General features: G+C 43.0%; 1 protein-coding gene across 2 annotated transcripts in view; it reads right to left on the bottom strand.

Annotated features, from left to right (window-relative positions):
* LOC106563245 (colorectal mutant cancer protein) overlaps positions 1-12,889 on the bottom strand; it is a 121,954-nt gene extending 109,065 nt beyond the window's left edge. The window contains exons 1-3 of one of the 2 annotated variants that reach the window (XM_014128653.2): positions 12,546-12,889; positions 10,744-10,988; positions 9,865-10,100 (exon numbers count right to left, since the gene is read on the bottom strand). In XM_014128653.2, the coding sequence (XP_013984128.2) occupies positions 9,865-10,100; positions 10,744-10,988; positions 12,546-12,661 (597 nt within the window). In that variant the 5' untranslated portion in view covers positions 12,662-12,889. The remainder of the gene's footprint in view (positions 1-9,864; positions 10,101-10,743; positions 10,989-12,545) is intronic. The other variant, XM_014128654.2, reaches the window with a different exon arrangement.
* Between the last annotated feature and the right edge of the window lie 951 nt (positions 12,890-13,840).

Genomic DNA, 13,840 nt, shown 5'->3' with positions numbered 1-13,840 from the left:
AGCCTTCCAACACCCACAGGTTATTCCAAAAGACCCATTACAACTTCAAACTAGGCCAACACATCACAGCTAACACCTTGTTAACAACTGACCGAGCTTGGAGGACAGTGTCTGTGTAGTGCAGTGATGCTGGCTGGGCAGAGGTATTGGAGATTCGCTAATGCTTTTCTGGGCACTTTTCCAAGAGGTAGAGAAAAGTGGAGTGGCACTGGGAGAGGGACAGAGTCAGTGACACAGTGAAACCCAACTTGCTTGTGTGTGAAATCAAATCAGCTGCAGGGCAGATAGCAATAAAGCTAGCAGAACTAGCACACAAGGAGGGCTAGGAGTTGTCGGCAGATAGCGATAGGCCTAGCCTTGCACACAGGGAGGGCTAAGGTTTGAGGGCAGATAGCGATAAGGCTAGCCCAGCACACAGGGAGGGCTAAGGTTTGAGGGCAGATAGCGATAAGGCTAGCCCAGCACACAGGGAGGGCTAAGGTTTGAGGGCAGATAGCGATAAGGCTAGCCCAGCACACAGGGAGGGCTAAGGTTTGAGGGCAGATAGCGATAAGGCTAGCCCAGCACACAGGGGGGGCTATGGGTTTAGGGCTATCCAGAGATACAGACACTTATCCAAACAGGGCAGCAGCTAGCCCCCATAGAGGAAGGACTGGCTAAGGGCCAGGCTGGTGGTGCAATTCTTTCTCTACCTGCTGAGTAAAGGCTTTTAATAACAGTGTCTGATCTATTGAAAAACTCCCACTAAAGCAGGAAGACATAATGCTGCTATAAGACTGACATAACACCTGTCACAACTGGTTATGACATCCACAACTGGACACGTCTATTAATTGTGCGTTTTGACCACGAGTTAGGCCCAAATTGATTCAGCTCTTCCTCAGCTCAGCTGTAAGGTCAAAACAACATCTGCCATTTTGAAAGAAGTGACTGAGAAGGATAGCTTTGTTGTACTACTATCCTGTGGACGTTCCACAACTTAAAGTCTAACTTAATTACTTTTGTACTTAGGGTAATTGAATGTTTTCCCTTTGACATTTCACAATGATAAATACATTTACCAGTCCAGGAAGAGTGGGCCATGTCATTTCTACTCCCTGGCTCATTGAATGCCAGAGGTCAAGTTGAGGCTGACCTCTGTGCTTAATGCTTGGACAAAAGTAATTATTGTCATCAAGTAATGGGTAAATACAATTACTCACATGCAGTGACATACAGCACACAGAGAGATAGATGGCAGAGAGCTTTCCTGTGATCGATGCTAAGATCAGGATTAGTGCCTGCTTAGGAATGGCTGAGGCTTGTGCTTTTTAAAGAGCAATCTAAGGCACATATAACTCATCCATTACAGCTTTATACCACATAGTGCTGATGGAGACTTAAACAGAGGCGCCAGAATAACCAAGCTGCTTCAGACTGATACATGTGCCATGTATCAGCCTGCCTGTGTCTGGATTCATACTGGGTAGGCTATGTAGAAACTTGAGTGCTCTTTGGGAGGATGGTAAAAATGGGGGAACAGGCTTAATAAGACCACTAGCCAGGCTAGCTTACAACTCACAACTCACAAACATCAAACAAGACATGAACCAAGGCTGGTGTGGAAAAGGGATAGCCTGCTGTGTGTGTGTGTGTGTGTGTGTGTGTGTGTGTGTGTGTGTGTGTGTGTGTGTGTGTGTGTGTGTGTGTGTGTGTGTGTGTGTGTGTGTGTGTGTGTGTTCCCTGAGGCAAGAGAAGAAACAGGAGGCTCGGGATGCACATTCCTGTTCTGGATCATTCCCCTGGTGACTGTGTATCTTCCTCCCCTACCTACCCCTCTACCTATTCCTCTCCCCGTCTTCCTTCCCCTCCTCCATTAACATGTGGCAAGACTGCTCGGCTGTGTCTACATCCTCTCAGCATGACTGCTCCTCCTCCCCTCATCCTCCAAGCACTTCTCTTCCTCTGGTAAAAACACTGTTCCCTCCGTAAGCTAATTTTGTCAAAATACAAGTCCTCCTCCCTACACTCATCAAACACTGCATAGTTAACTAACATACAGTACCAGTCAAAAGTTTGGACACACCTACTCATTCAAGGGTTTTTCCTTATTTTTACTATATTCTACATTTTAAATTAATAGTGAAGACATCAAAACTATGCAATAACACATATGGAATCATGTAGTAAGCCCAAAAAAAGGGTTAAATCAAAATGTATTTGATATTCTTCAAAGTAGCCCCCTTTGCCTTGATGACCAGCTCTGCACACTCTTGGCATTCTCTCAACCAGCATTACCTGGAACGTTTTTCCAACAGTCTTGAAGGTGTTCCCACATATGCTGAGCACTTGTTGGCTGCTTTTCCTTCACTCTGCGGTCCAACTCATCCCAAACCATCTCAATTGGGTTGAGGTCAGGTGATTGTCAAAGCCAGGTCATCTGATGCAGCACTCCATCACTCTCCTTCCTGATCAAATAGCCCTTACACATCCTGGAGGTGTGATGGGTTATTGTCCTGTTGAAAAACAAATGATAGTGGAACTAAGCGTAAACCAGATGGGATGGCGTATCACTGCAGAATGCTGTGGTAGACATGCTGGTAAAGTGTGCCTTGAATTCTAAATAAATCAATCACTGACAGTGTTACCAACAAATCACCCCCATACCATCACACCTCCTCCTCCATGCTTCATGGTGGGAACAACACATGCAGAGATCATCCGTTCACCTACTCCGCGTCTCACGAAGACACAGCGGTTGGAACCAGAAATCTCAAATTTGGACTCATCAGACCAAAGGTCAGATTTCCACCCATCTAACAGCCATTGCTCGTGTTTCTTGGCCTAAGCAAGTCTCTTCTTATTATTGGTGTCCTTTAATAGTGGTTTCTTTTCAGCAATTCGACCATGATGGCCTGATTCATGCAGCCTCCTCTAAACAGTTGATGTTGAGATGTCTGTTACTTCAACTCTGTGAAGCATTTAATTGGGCTGCAATTTATGAGGCTGGTAACTCTTATGAACTTATCCTCTGCAGCATAGGTAACTCTGGGTCTTCCATTCCAGTGGTAGTCTTCATGAGAGCCAGTTTCATCATAGCGCTTGATGGTTTTTGTAACTGCACTTGAACAAACTTTCAAAGTTATTGACATTTTCTTGATTGGTTGACCTTCATGCCTTAAAGTAATGATGGACTGTCGTTTCCTCTTTGCTTATTTGAGCTGTTCTTGCCGTAATATGGACTTGGTCTTTTACCAAATAGGGCTATCTTCTGTATACCACCCCTACCTTGTCATAACACAACCGATTGGCTCAAACACATTAAGAAATAAATTAATTCCACATATTAACTTTTAACAAGGCATACCTGTTAATTGAAATGCATTTGAGGTGACTACCTCATGAAGCTGGTTGAGAGAATGCCAAGAGTGTGCAAAGCTGTCATCAAGACAAAGGGTGGCTATTTTTTTCATGTTGTTTGTCTGTAATTTTTGTAATGACTTGGTGCTGCCTATCTTGGCCAGGACGCTCTTGAAAATAGATTTTAAATCTCAATGAGCCCTTCCTGGTTAAATAAAGGTTGAATTAAATAAATAAAAAATTAATAATTGAAGAATATCAAATATATTTTGATTTGTTTAACACTTTTTTGGTTACTACATGATTCCATTTATGTTATTTCATAGTTTTGATGTCTTCACTATTATTCTTCAATGTAGAAAATAGTAAAACAAATAAAAAAATAAAAACTAATGAGTAGGTGTGTACAAACTTTTGACTGGTACTGTATATTAATGTCTTTATGCTGTCATGGATGTCTAGAAACTATACATTAGTAACTGTATATTAATGTATTAGGATTACTTGGCTCCATTTTGAGGCTTGGCTGAGGCCCTGGTGTCATATCATAGGAGGATTTCATACTGAGACACCAGATGGAGACCAGTAGTGAGAAAGATACAGCAAGCTCGGCACTTCCGCAATGGACAAAACCTTACCATCCACACCAGTGGGAATATTACACATGTATGACCCTTAAGAGAAACTGCCATATACAGTGAGGGAAAAAAGTATTTGATCCCCTGCTGATTATGTACGTTTGCCCACTGACAAAGAAATGATCAGTCTATAATTTTAATGGTAGGTTTATTTGAACAGTGAGAGACAGAATAACAACAAAAAATTCCAGAAAAACGCATGTCAAAAATGTTATAAAATTATTAGCATTTTAATGAGGGAAATAAGTATTTGACCCCTCTGCAAAACATGACTTAGTACTTGGTGGCAAAACCCTTGTTGGCAATCACAGAGGTCAGACGTTTCTTGTAGTTGGCCACCAGGTTTACACACATCTCAGGAGGGATTTTGTCCCACTCCTCTTTGCAGATCTTCTCCAAGTCATTAAGGTTTCGAGGCTGACGTGTGGCAACTCGAACCTTCAGCTCCCTCCACAGATTTTCTATGGGATTAAGGTCTGGAGACTGGCTAGGCTACTCCAGGACCTTAATGTGCTTCTTCTTGAGCCACTCATTTGTTGCCTTGGCCGTATGTTTTAAGTCGCTCTGGATAAGAGCGTCTGCTAAATGACGTAAATGTAAATGTCATTGTCATGCTGGAATACCCATCCACGACCCATTTTTGACGGTACATGGCCCCGTCCATCGTCCCTTTGATGCGGTGAAATTGTCCTGTCCCCTTAGCAGAAAAACACCCCCAAAGGATAATGTTTCCACCTCCATGTTTGACGGTGGGGATGGTGTTCTTGGGGTCATAGGCAGCATTCCTCCTCCTCCAAACACGACGAGTTGAGTTGATGCCAAAGAGCTCCATTTTGGTCTCATCTGACCACAACACTTTTACACAGTTGTCCTCTGAATCATTCAGATGTTCATTGACAAACTTCAGACGGCATGTCTTTGCGCTTTCTTGAGCAGGGGGACCTTGCGGGCGCTGCAGGATTTCAGTCCTTCACAGCGTAGTGTGTTACCAATTGTTTTCTTGGTGACTATGGTCCCAGCTGCCTTGAGATCATTGACAAGATCCTCCTGTGTAGTTCTGGGCTGATTCCTCACCGTTCTCATGATCATTGCAACTCCACGAGGTGAGATCTTGCATGGAGCACCAGGCCGAGGGAGATCGACAGTTCTTTTGTGTTTCTTCCATTTGCGAATAATCGCACCAACTGTTGTCACCTTCTCACCAAGCTGCTTGGCGATGCTCTTGTAGGCCATTCCAGCCTTGTGTAGGTCTACAATCTTGTCCCTGACATCCTTGGAGAGCTCTTTGGTCTTGGCCATGGTGGAGAGTTTGGAATCTGATTGATTGATTGCTTCTGTGGACAGGTGTCTTTTATACAGGTAATAAACTGAGATTAGGAGCACTCCCTTTAAGTGTGCTCCTAATCTCAGCTCGTTACCTGTATAAAAGACACCTGGGAGCCAGAAATCTTTCTGATTGAGAGGGGGTCAAATACTTATTTCCCTCATTAAAATGCAAATCGATTTATAACATTTTTGACATGCGTCTTTCTGGATTCTTTTGTTGTTATTCTGTCTCTCACTGTTCAAATAAACCTACCATTAAAATTATAGACTGATCATTTCTTTGTCAGTGGGCAAACGTACAAAATCAGCAGGGGATCAAATACTTTTTTCCCTCACTGTAGAGGCTGTTTAAACAGGTCTATATACTGTACATCCCCCTTGGCATTTTTCCTATTTTGTTGCATTACAACCGGTAATTTAAATAGGTTTTTATTTGGATTTCATGTCATGGACATACACAAAATAGTCCAAATTGGTGAAGTGAAAAAAATAACTTGTTTAAAAGAATTACAAACTAAAAAGTGGTGCATGCATATGTATTCACCCCCTTTGCTATGAAGCACCTAAATAAGATCTGGTGCAACCAATTACCTTCAGAAGTCACATAATTAGTTAAATAAAGTCCGCCTGTGTGCAATCTAAGTGTCACATGAGATATATATATATATAAACAACAAAATAGGAAAAATGCCAAGGGGGATGAATACTTTCGCAAGCCACTGTAAGTGGCATGGAATTTAGATCAGACAGAAGTGTCTTCCAAAACACTAGTGTAAAGAGAGATCTGACTATGGATATCCTATTTCAGCCTGCATGGTTGCAACCTGTGGCTTTAGCTTACCATACATCAGGTTGTAAGGTACTAGAGCATGCTGCACATGAATGGAATTAATAAATGACAGTGGCCTTCTCATGAATGGGAGGTTATATACTAGTGCTGCCGCTGCCAGTATACAGTATTCAAGGAGGATGGGATTTTATGTAATGGTGGAGGAACAAGTGTGAGTGTGAGTGTGTGTGTGTGTGTGTGTGTGTGTGTGTGTGTGTGTGTGTGTGTGTGTGTGTGTGTGTGTGTGTATGGGCGGACAGCATTACAGAGCAAAACATCTCTTTACAACCCTGTTTCAGTGTTTGTGGAGTTAATATTGAATCACGTATTAAAGCATTACCCACTATGAGATTGAAACCCCATGCCGTCTCAGGTAGCAACCACTGTTTTCAAGAAACCGTTAAATAGACAACATTTATCTCACTTTGCAATAATCAAGTGTCACAACCATTTGACTCAAGGAATCTTGATTTTCAAGGCCAATCTCAGGTTGCATGAAGATAGAGTGAACTACTTGAGCGTTTCGAAATCGACAATCAACTAGCATAAAAGTTGCTGAATGCAGTGGGCCTGCTGGGCTGAGTGATTGGTGGGTCAACGGCTAATGAGCCCAATAATGAGATGGCACTAAACTGTATGTGTGTTTGTGTGTGTGAGGCATGAATCATGGGTGTGATCAGCGAGTGTATCCCAGCAGCGCTGATGAGATGGCACTTAACTGTGTGTGCGCACACGTGTGTATCCATGTGAGCATGTCGTGTGTGTTACAGGCATGAATCATGCCTGCAATCCCGGGGAACATGTATGTTAGGGATGATTAGATGGTGTATGAGAGAGAGAGAGAATGAGGGAGAGAGGAGGCATGCGTCCCAACACTAACGAGATGGGCCTGTGTGCGCTGGGCTCAGCATATTGGCCAGGTTTTCAATCTAGAGTACCCTCACAGCCAACCTTTATACAATCAGGAGGGGTGATGGAAAGAGCTTGGCTGAAAGGCAACAACACTTGAGTGTTCCAGTACATATGTACTTCCGCAAAAAAGGGAGAGGAATACCAAGATGTGCTCAACTGAGACAACCCACCACAGTAAAGTATTTACCGAAGGGCTAGAAAATATATTACAAGGCCACACAGTGTACTCAAGAATGGTGTAGCGTGGGATTTCTTTGTTTAACCTATGAGGCAGCTAGGCCCGAAAGAAGCTCAGCTCTCAGGCTAAAGACAACTGCAACGAGTAATCATTAATCAAACCAGGGCCCTGTCCCAATACTTAGGGCTACAAATTCTCCTTTCCTTCCTCCCTTGCAGTTATCACAGAGACACAGACGTGGTTGGAATAATAGCAAAATAAGTGAAACTGTCACAAGGGTTGGATTGATGACAGCAACAGGTGTTTTCACCTCTCCAAACCCCAACAGACTACCACAAGGAAAGAAAGAAGGGTGCAAGTACTCAAACAGGGTCTGAGACTCTTCAGAAAGAGTCCTCTTTTTGGGGTCAAAGTGCACAGAGCTGTCCGAATAAAAAAGGGATTTGAAAAGTTTAGGTTTCAGTTCAATATGGTCCGAAATTCCCATTGACAGTGATATACCATCCTCATTGTTTAATCTGTTTACGTCCGCTGCATGTGTCCAATGATTCCATTGACAGTGTTAACCTGCCTTTACAGCCCTTGTTGGATGCTGGCTACAGCCAACAGGGTAACAGCATTCCCTTAATCCCCCCTAACTAGCCAATAAAATACCAGCTAATGAATAGGAGTGTGAATGAACTCTAAGTTTCTTCTCAGGGAGATAATGACGGACACATTATTTCCCTCAAAACACAATGTTGTTTGCTAAGTGTAGAGGGAGACGAAGTTGGGTAATGAGTGTTGGGTGAGGGGGCATGGGATTCTATTCAACCAGGGAAGGCAATGTATTCTCTGCTATACATGACGCTGACTGATGCACATAAACATTCACTCACTCTCACACACGCACTTCTATTCACACAGGAGTGTGGACTCATCAGCTGATGTATAAAACCATCTCTTAATATTAATAAATGGCCTTTAACAACAGAACGTAATACAAGGCCTCCACATACTAACAAGTCACATGGTCTATGTGAGTGCATGAAAGAAGTTAAGACTTATCCTAAATCACACGTTTAGACCTTTTACATGTAGGCCTTTCATAAACATATAAAAAAGGACTAACCCTGGCATGAAAAAAAAATCATTGGCTACATAGCATCCATTCTGTACGTTCTCCCTAGTCTGAAAACATCCAAAAACATGACACGAACACGTCCATAAAGTCCCAGGTCGACCTACAGACAACCAAAGCATTGATAGTTACACATCCTCCCTGTGTCAGCAACCAGATGTTCCATTAGGGCTGTAATCGAAACGGCTGTATATAGCAGTGGCGGCAGGACAAGCCCGTAAAGTGGGGCTCCTAATTGCATGTGGGGGGGTGACTAGTGACTACAGACACAAACATCACGCTCTGTCACTGACAACTGATAACGTTCAACCTCCCATTCTCTCCGGTGCCTGTGCTAATCTACACAGAGACAGTGTCGTGATGTTAATCTCAGTAACAAACCACTAAATGATTTATGTGGGTCCATAAGGGCGCCCAGCCCTGAAAGTTGATATAGGAAGGGGACATGGCAGCTCATGAGACTGCCCCATATGATTCATAATAAATATGGATGCATTAATGAAGGGGTGTGATGGTGTGAGCACTGCTCAGGGAAGGTGATGGAGATTATGCTGATACCTTTATGATGATACTCCTCAAAGCTGACAAGGAGAGCCCCGATCAACACTTAGGGAGAGTTGGAATCCCTACCCGGACCAAGCAGAAAATGTATTGCGATACACCACTGTGTTTCTATAGTCATAAGAGTTCTGTGGGATTGACAAGTTATCTTGCTGAAGAGTAAAGACACAGGGATGGTGTCACAGTTAGAATACATATAATTTCAACTTAATCAATTCAGGAAGTAAACTTAAATTAAATTCACTTCTGGAATTGAGAAATCCTCATTATAGATGAATGGCTACGTTGCCCAGTCTTATGCACAGCTCTAGAATTAACCTCCCCTAATCATAAACAGGGGGTACCATGATGTCAAGCCATACAGGCCGGTGGCTACTATAAACAGGAGAGGAGAATGTGAGAAAATTGCGTTATCATAAACAGCACTGCCCTCTAGAGCATTACCAGGCTTACTACACCTACCCTCAATTCATTCCCCCCTTTTTTACAGCTACAGTCCCTCCCCAGAAGGAGATTATATTTATTTTCAATGGTTCAACATTCACACAGCATGACAACCCTTCTCAGGGTTCTGTGTGTTACCTACTACACGGAGTATGAGGGTTGGAGGTGCCATGACAGCTTACATAAACACTGTTGTCTGTTCTGGAATTCCAATTTCTTCAGACCACCATTCATTACACACTCATTCCTTCATCATTGGCCGTAATAAAGATCTCATAACTCAGAGGCTAAGTAGTCAGCTGATACTCCCTGATCTTACCGTTATGTCCTATATCAGTGTTTACCAAATGGTGGGTGGCACTGGCAGCCAATTTGTACTGGGCCGGTGAATGGCTAGGGACTAGAAACAACTAGGCCTAATTTGCTCATTGGGTGGCTTACAAGAAAATTCTAAAGGAACATACCAGGAATCAATACAATGCAATACTACCACCAGCATCACCAGAGGCATACTCACTGTGTTGGCCAGCTCCAGGTAATTTCCCCCCAGGGGGGCACAGCGGGCGCTGGTCTGGGACAGGAGCATATGAAGAGCAGCCTGCTGTTCTAGGACAGTCCCAGGCGGTTCCAGGACCTTCTGGAGGATGGCTGGCTGCTGCTGGGTCTGTGTTTGCCGAGGCTGGATGTCTGGACTCTGGAGGTCCCTGGCCCCAGAGTCGTACTGCCAGCTCTCTCTGGCCCCTGACAGGGCCCCTAGGGGACACATGTTATAAATCAAAACTAAACAGGTAGTAACTCATAACTAATAAGCACTGTGAAGGGTTTACACTCCCAACCAGATCTGATTCAAGAGAACCTCAGTCTACATATTTTTTTGCATGCCTTATTGCTTCCCTGTGCAAGTAGATTTACATTTTTTGTTCTCTGGATTACTTTTGAAGTGGTTTCATGCACATGTAAAGTGGGTCGAGTTACGCTGATTGAATTAGTCACTATAAATGGCCCATGTCCGTGAATGGGCTTGAGGTAAACATTCCTGGTCATTATGCTCTCATTTCATTACACAATAAATGAGGACTCGCTGATGTTCCAGGAACAATTAAAACAAAGGTCACTGAAGGTTTAGGCTAGCAACAAAGCTAAAAACCCTAGCCTCAGTCATGCAGGTTATGTTGTGGTTGTTAGAGGTTTGGTGTCAGTTGTTTATGGTTAATGACTGTGGTATAAGAGTAAGTGGTAGTTTGTGGTTAGTTGTTGGATGTTAGGTTTAGTTGTTTGGTGTTGCCTGTTCTTAGTTGGTTTTATGCTTGTAGGCAGCTGTGATTAGTTGCCGTCTCTTGTTCAACAATACCGTTTACAATTGTGCCTAATCGTGATTGGCTATCTCCAAACTCACCCAGGCTGTTCTCGCTGCTGATTGGCCAAGAGGTGATGTGTTCCCTGAGCTTCCTAGTTTCAGAGTCCTGAGAGCGTTGGGAGAGCTCGCCCTCTTCCTTGCGGATCTCGTTGACCAGCTGCATGCGGCAGCGGGTGAAGTCCTCGAAGGAGATCTTGCCTCGCTCATCCGCTCCCAGCTGGCCCATGATCTCTGCCACAGACTCCTCCATGTTTAGCTGTCTGCACACCATCAGCAGGTCATTCCTAACAGGAGAGAGGGAGATGGAAAAAGAAAGGGAGAGAAGGACATAAGATGGAGAAGGAAAGAAAGGCAGAGGGAAAAGGAGAGGGAGAGGGAGAGAGAGGAAGAGAATGGTTTTCAATTGTCTGAAGAGTGGCAGCACTAACCTGAATTTCTGGTACATTAACCAGGGCACCAGCCTGAGAAATGTGCTTCACTTCTCAAAGAAGTGAAAAGTAATATTAGGAAAGGTTTAGAGGGGGTAAATATGTTTCTTAGATGAAGTTGAAAAGCACACAATTCGGTTCAGGCAACATATATTCCCCTAGACACGGGATTTGATCCCTGTATGCCCTTCAAGCTGTAGTTATTTAGCACAATGGATATCTTATTCATCAGTTTCGTGTCTAAGGGTTGGTATGCATGGTTCAATTTGTCACCTTTAATGCCTTACAGAGGCAACCAATCCATTTTATACAGTGCATTCTAGGCCACAAATAGTATCTCAAGTGGCTAAGCAAACTATGGGTTTCTCTGTAAAAACAGAAGAACAGATGTGTTTGAGTTGAGTCAAAAGTGCCAATACTCTTAAGCTCTCGCTCCTCTCCTGCATGTTTTAATTTTCCTCACTGCTCACTCTGCTTATGTATAGCCTTCAGCAGGCCTACTTTATTTACTAACAAGAACAATTAACACTTCAGAGTTCATAAACATCGTATAATTAGAGACCACCACTGTGATTATAACTCATATCGCTGTGTAAGCTGTAACTTAATAACTTACTGCCAACATAACTCACACTCACAAGACTATGTTAGGACAGGAATAGGCCTAGATTCTTATCCCGAGGTATGGGCAAATGTTCCATTTCAGTTCCCTGTGCTCAGGAGTCTTCTCTGTGATCTTGACTGGCTCATGCCATCTTGATGTGTCTCTGGGTGCTGCATCAAAACCAGTTGCTGTGATCGGCGTTGGAGGGTTGGTGTTTATTTACACTATGTAGGCTAAGGCCTCGTCAATAAACATGGGGTCGCGGGAAAGTAGTACATAAACTATTAGAACATGACCATCGATACATTTTCTTGTAACAAGCTAAAAACTGGATGGTAATTATTAATGTATTGTTGGTCACATAATAAGAAGAACAGTATGTTATTGGTCAACAGTTTATTATATTCTGGAGCTAGTCAGTGGTCTACTGTCTGGGGGTCTAGTTTCATCTAGCTAGATCACTGTTGCAACATTTCCATCGTCAAACGGAAATTTGAGTAGCTAGCGAACTTTCAAAACCTCAAGCCAACGCCATGGGATGCAGATGTTTTGTAGGTTGCCTTTGCCAGTTGTCGAGCCTGAGCATATTTGGAATACCGAGGTATGGTTTCGAAGCGGTCAAAACAAAATCTGAGAAATAGTTCGCTACTGAACTCACCGGAAAATGAAATTAGTTTATATTACAAAACTAAAGCAAAGAATCGCAGCTAAATAAATTGTAATATTTCCAGCTCGTAGCTAACGTTAGATGTATGGACAATATGTAACATTGAATTCTAAATCCACCTTGTAGTTAATAAATAGCCTACCTGTTGATGTATCCATCACCGTCGCCGTCGCAAGTCAGAAACAACCGCCTCATCCTCTCCTCTTCGCCGGTGCTAGATGTGTCACTACTACCGCTACTCACACTCACAGCCGCCATGAGCTTCCCTCAATAAATACTGTAACTTGGCTACTACCGCGTCTAGTATCCAATCTCAACAAAGTAACTGCTCCTTCATCACACTTCCCGTAAGTGTAGGCTAATACCCGACACTGGGTGGAATAGAATCAAATGTAAACTTGGGTTTAGGTCACTTCTGCGAAAAGAAGGGTGCAGCATGTGCCGTAAAAGTTAAGCTCGATATCTGTTGGGGGTCAGCGAGGGCGTTAAAATGCTTTTGGGTAAACTGTTGGTGAGGCGGAGTGGGTTGGTCTTTCGGCAGTCTAGCAGAGCATTGCAATGCACTTTGTAGGATATTGCCCTGTGCAGCATTTGAACTATGCACAAGGATTACACATTTGATAGTTCAAATATCAAAACTATTGATAACTGTTTATAATTTAAACAAGAGGACTCTCAATAAAGTTACCACATGTATGTTGTTGCAAAGTATCAAAGCATTTCATTGATGAAACATGAATACCTGAAGTAATATAGTCCTAGCTAGGTCATAGACCAGTATGTAATAGCTGTGAGATATTTACAGAATACATTTGCCTAATGATCCATGTGGTACAGCAAACTGTCCATAGAATTCAAGATAACATAAATATAATAGATGTAGGCTATGATGTCGGCCTGGCTATCTCTTTGAAACCATCTTTCCCCGCAAAGAACAGGAGACTTCATCATGTCTAAAATCTGGACTCTAAACAAATGTAGTTTGTGGATGGATCTTTTTCCCCTCTTGTACTCTACTCTGCCTTTGCTCAGCTCCTTGGTTTAACTGCTGTAACTGACCAGATAGTGAACCTGGTTGTCTGCTTGACTCGTGACTTTGCATTAGCCAACTGAGCTGACTCCTAGGTGCCTTCAGGTCGAAATGTCACACAAGGTCCCCTGACTATAGTTCACCGAACCACCTCTGCTTTCACCCCTTCCACCTCCTACATTGGTGCTGTGACTCAGATTATGTCTACATCAAATTTTAAAAAAAATTGTATTTATTTATTTCACCTTTATTTAACCAGGTAAGGCAAGTTGAGAACAAGTTCTCATTTACAATTGCGACCTGGCCAAGATAAAGCAAAGCAGTTCGACACATACAACAACACAGAGTTACACATGGAGTAAAACAAACATACAGTCAATAATACAGTAGAAAAATAAGTCTATATA

Source organism: Salmo salar, chromosome ssa11 (genome assembly GCF_905237065.1).
Source record: "Salmo salar chromosome ssa11, Ssal_v3.1, whole genome shotgun sequence".
NCBI classification, from domain to species: domain Eukaryota; kingdom Metazoa; phylum Chordata; class Actinopteri; order Salmoniformes; family Salmonidae; genus Salmo; species Salmo salar.
The sequence above is the reverse complement of the archived record's forward strand: the minus strand, read 5'-3'. Positions and strand labels throughout refer to the sequence as shown.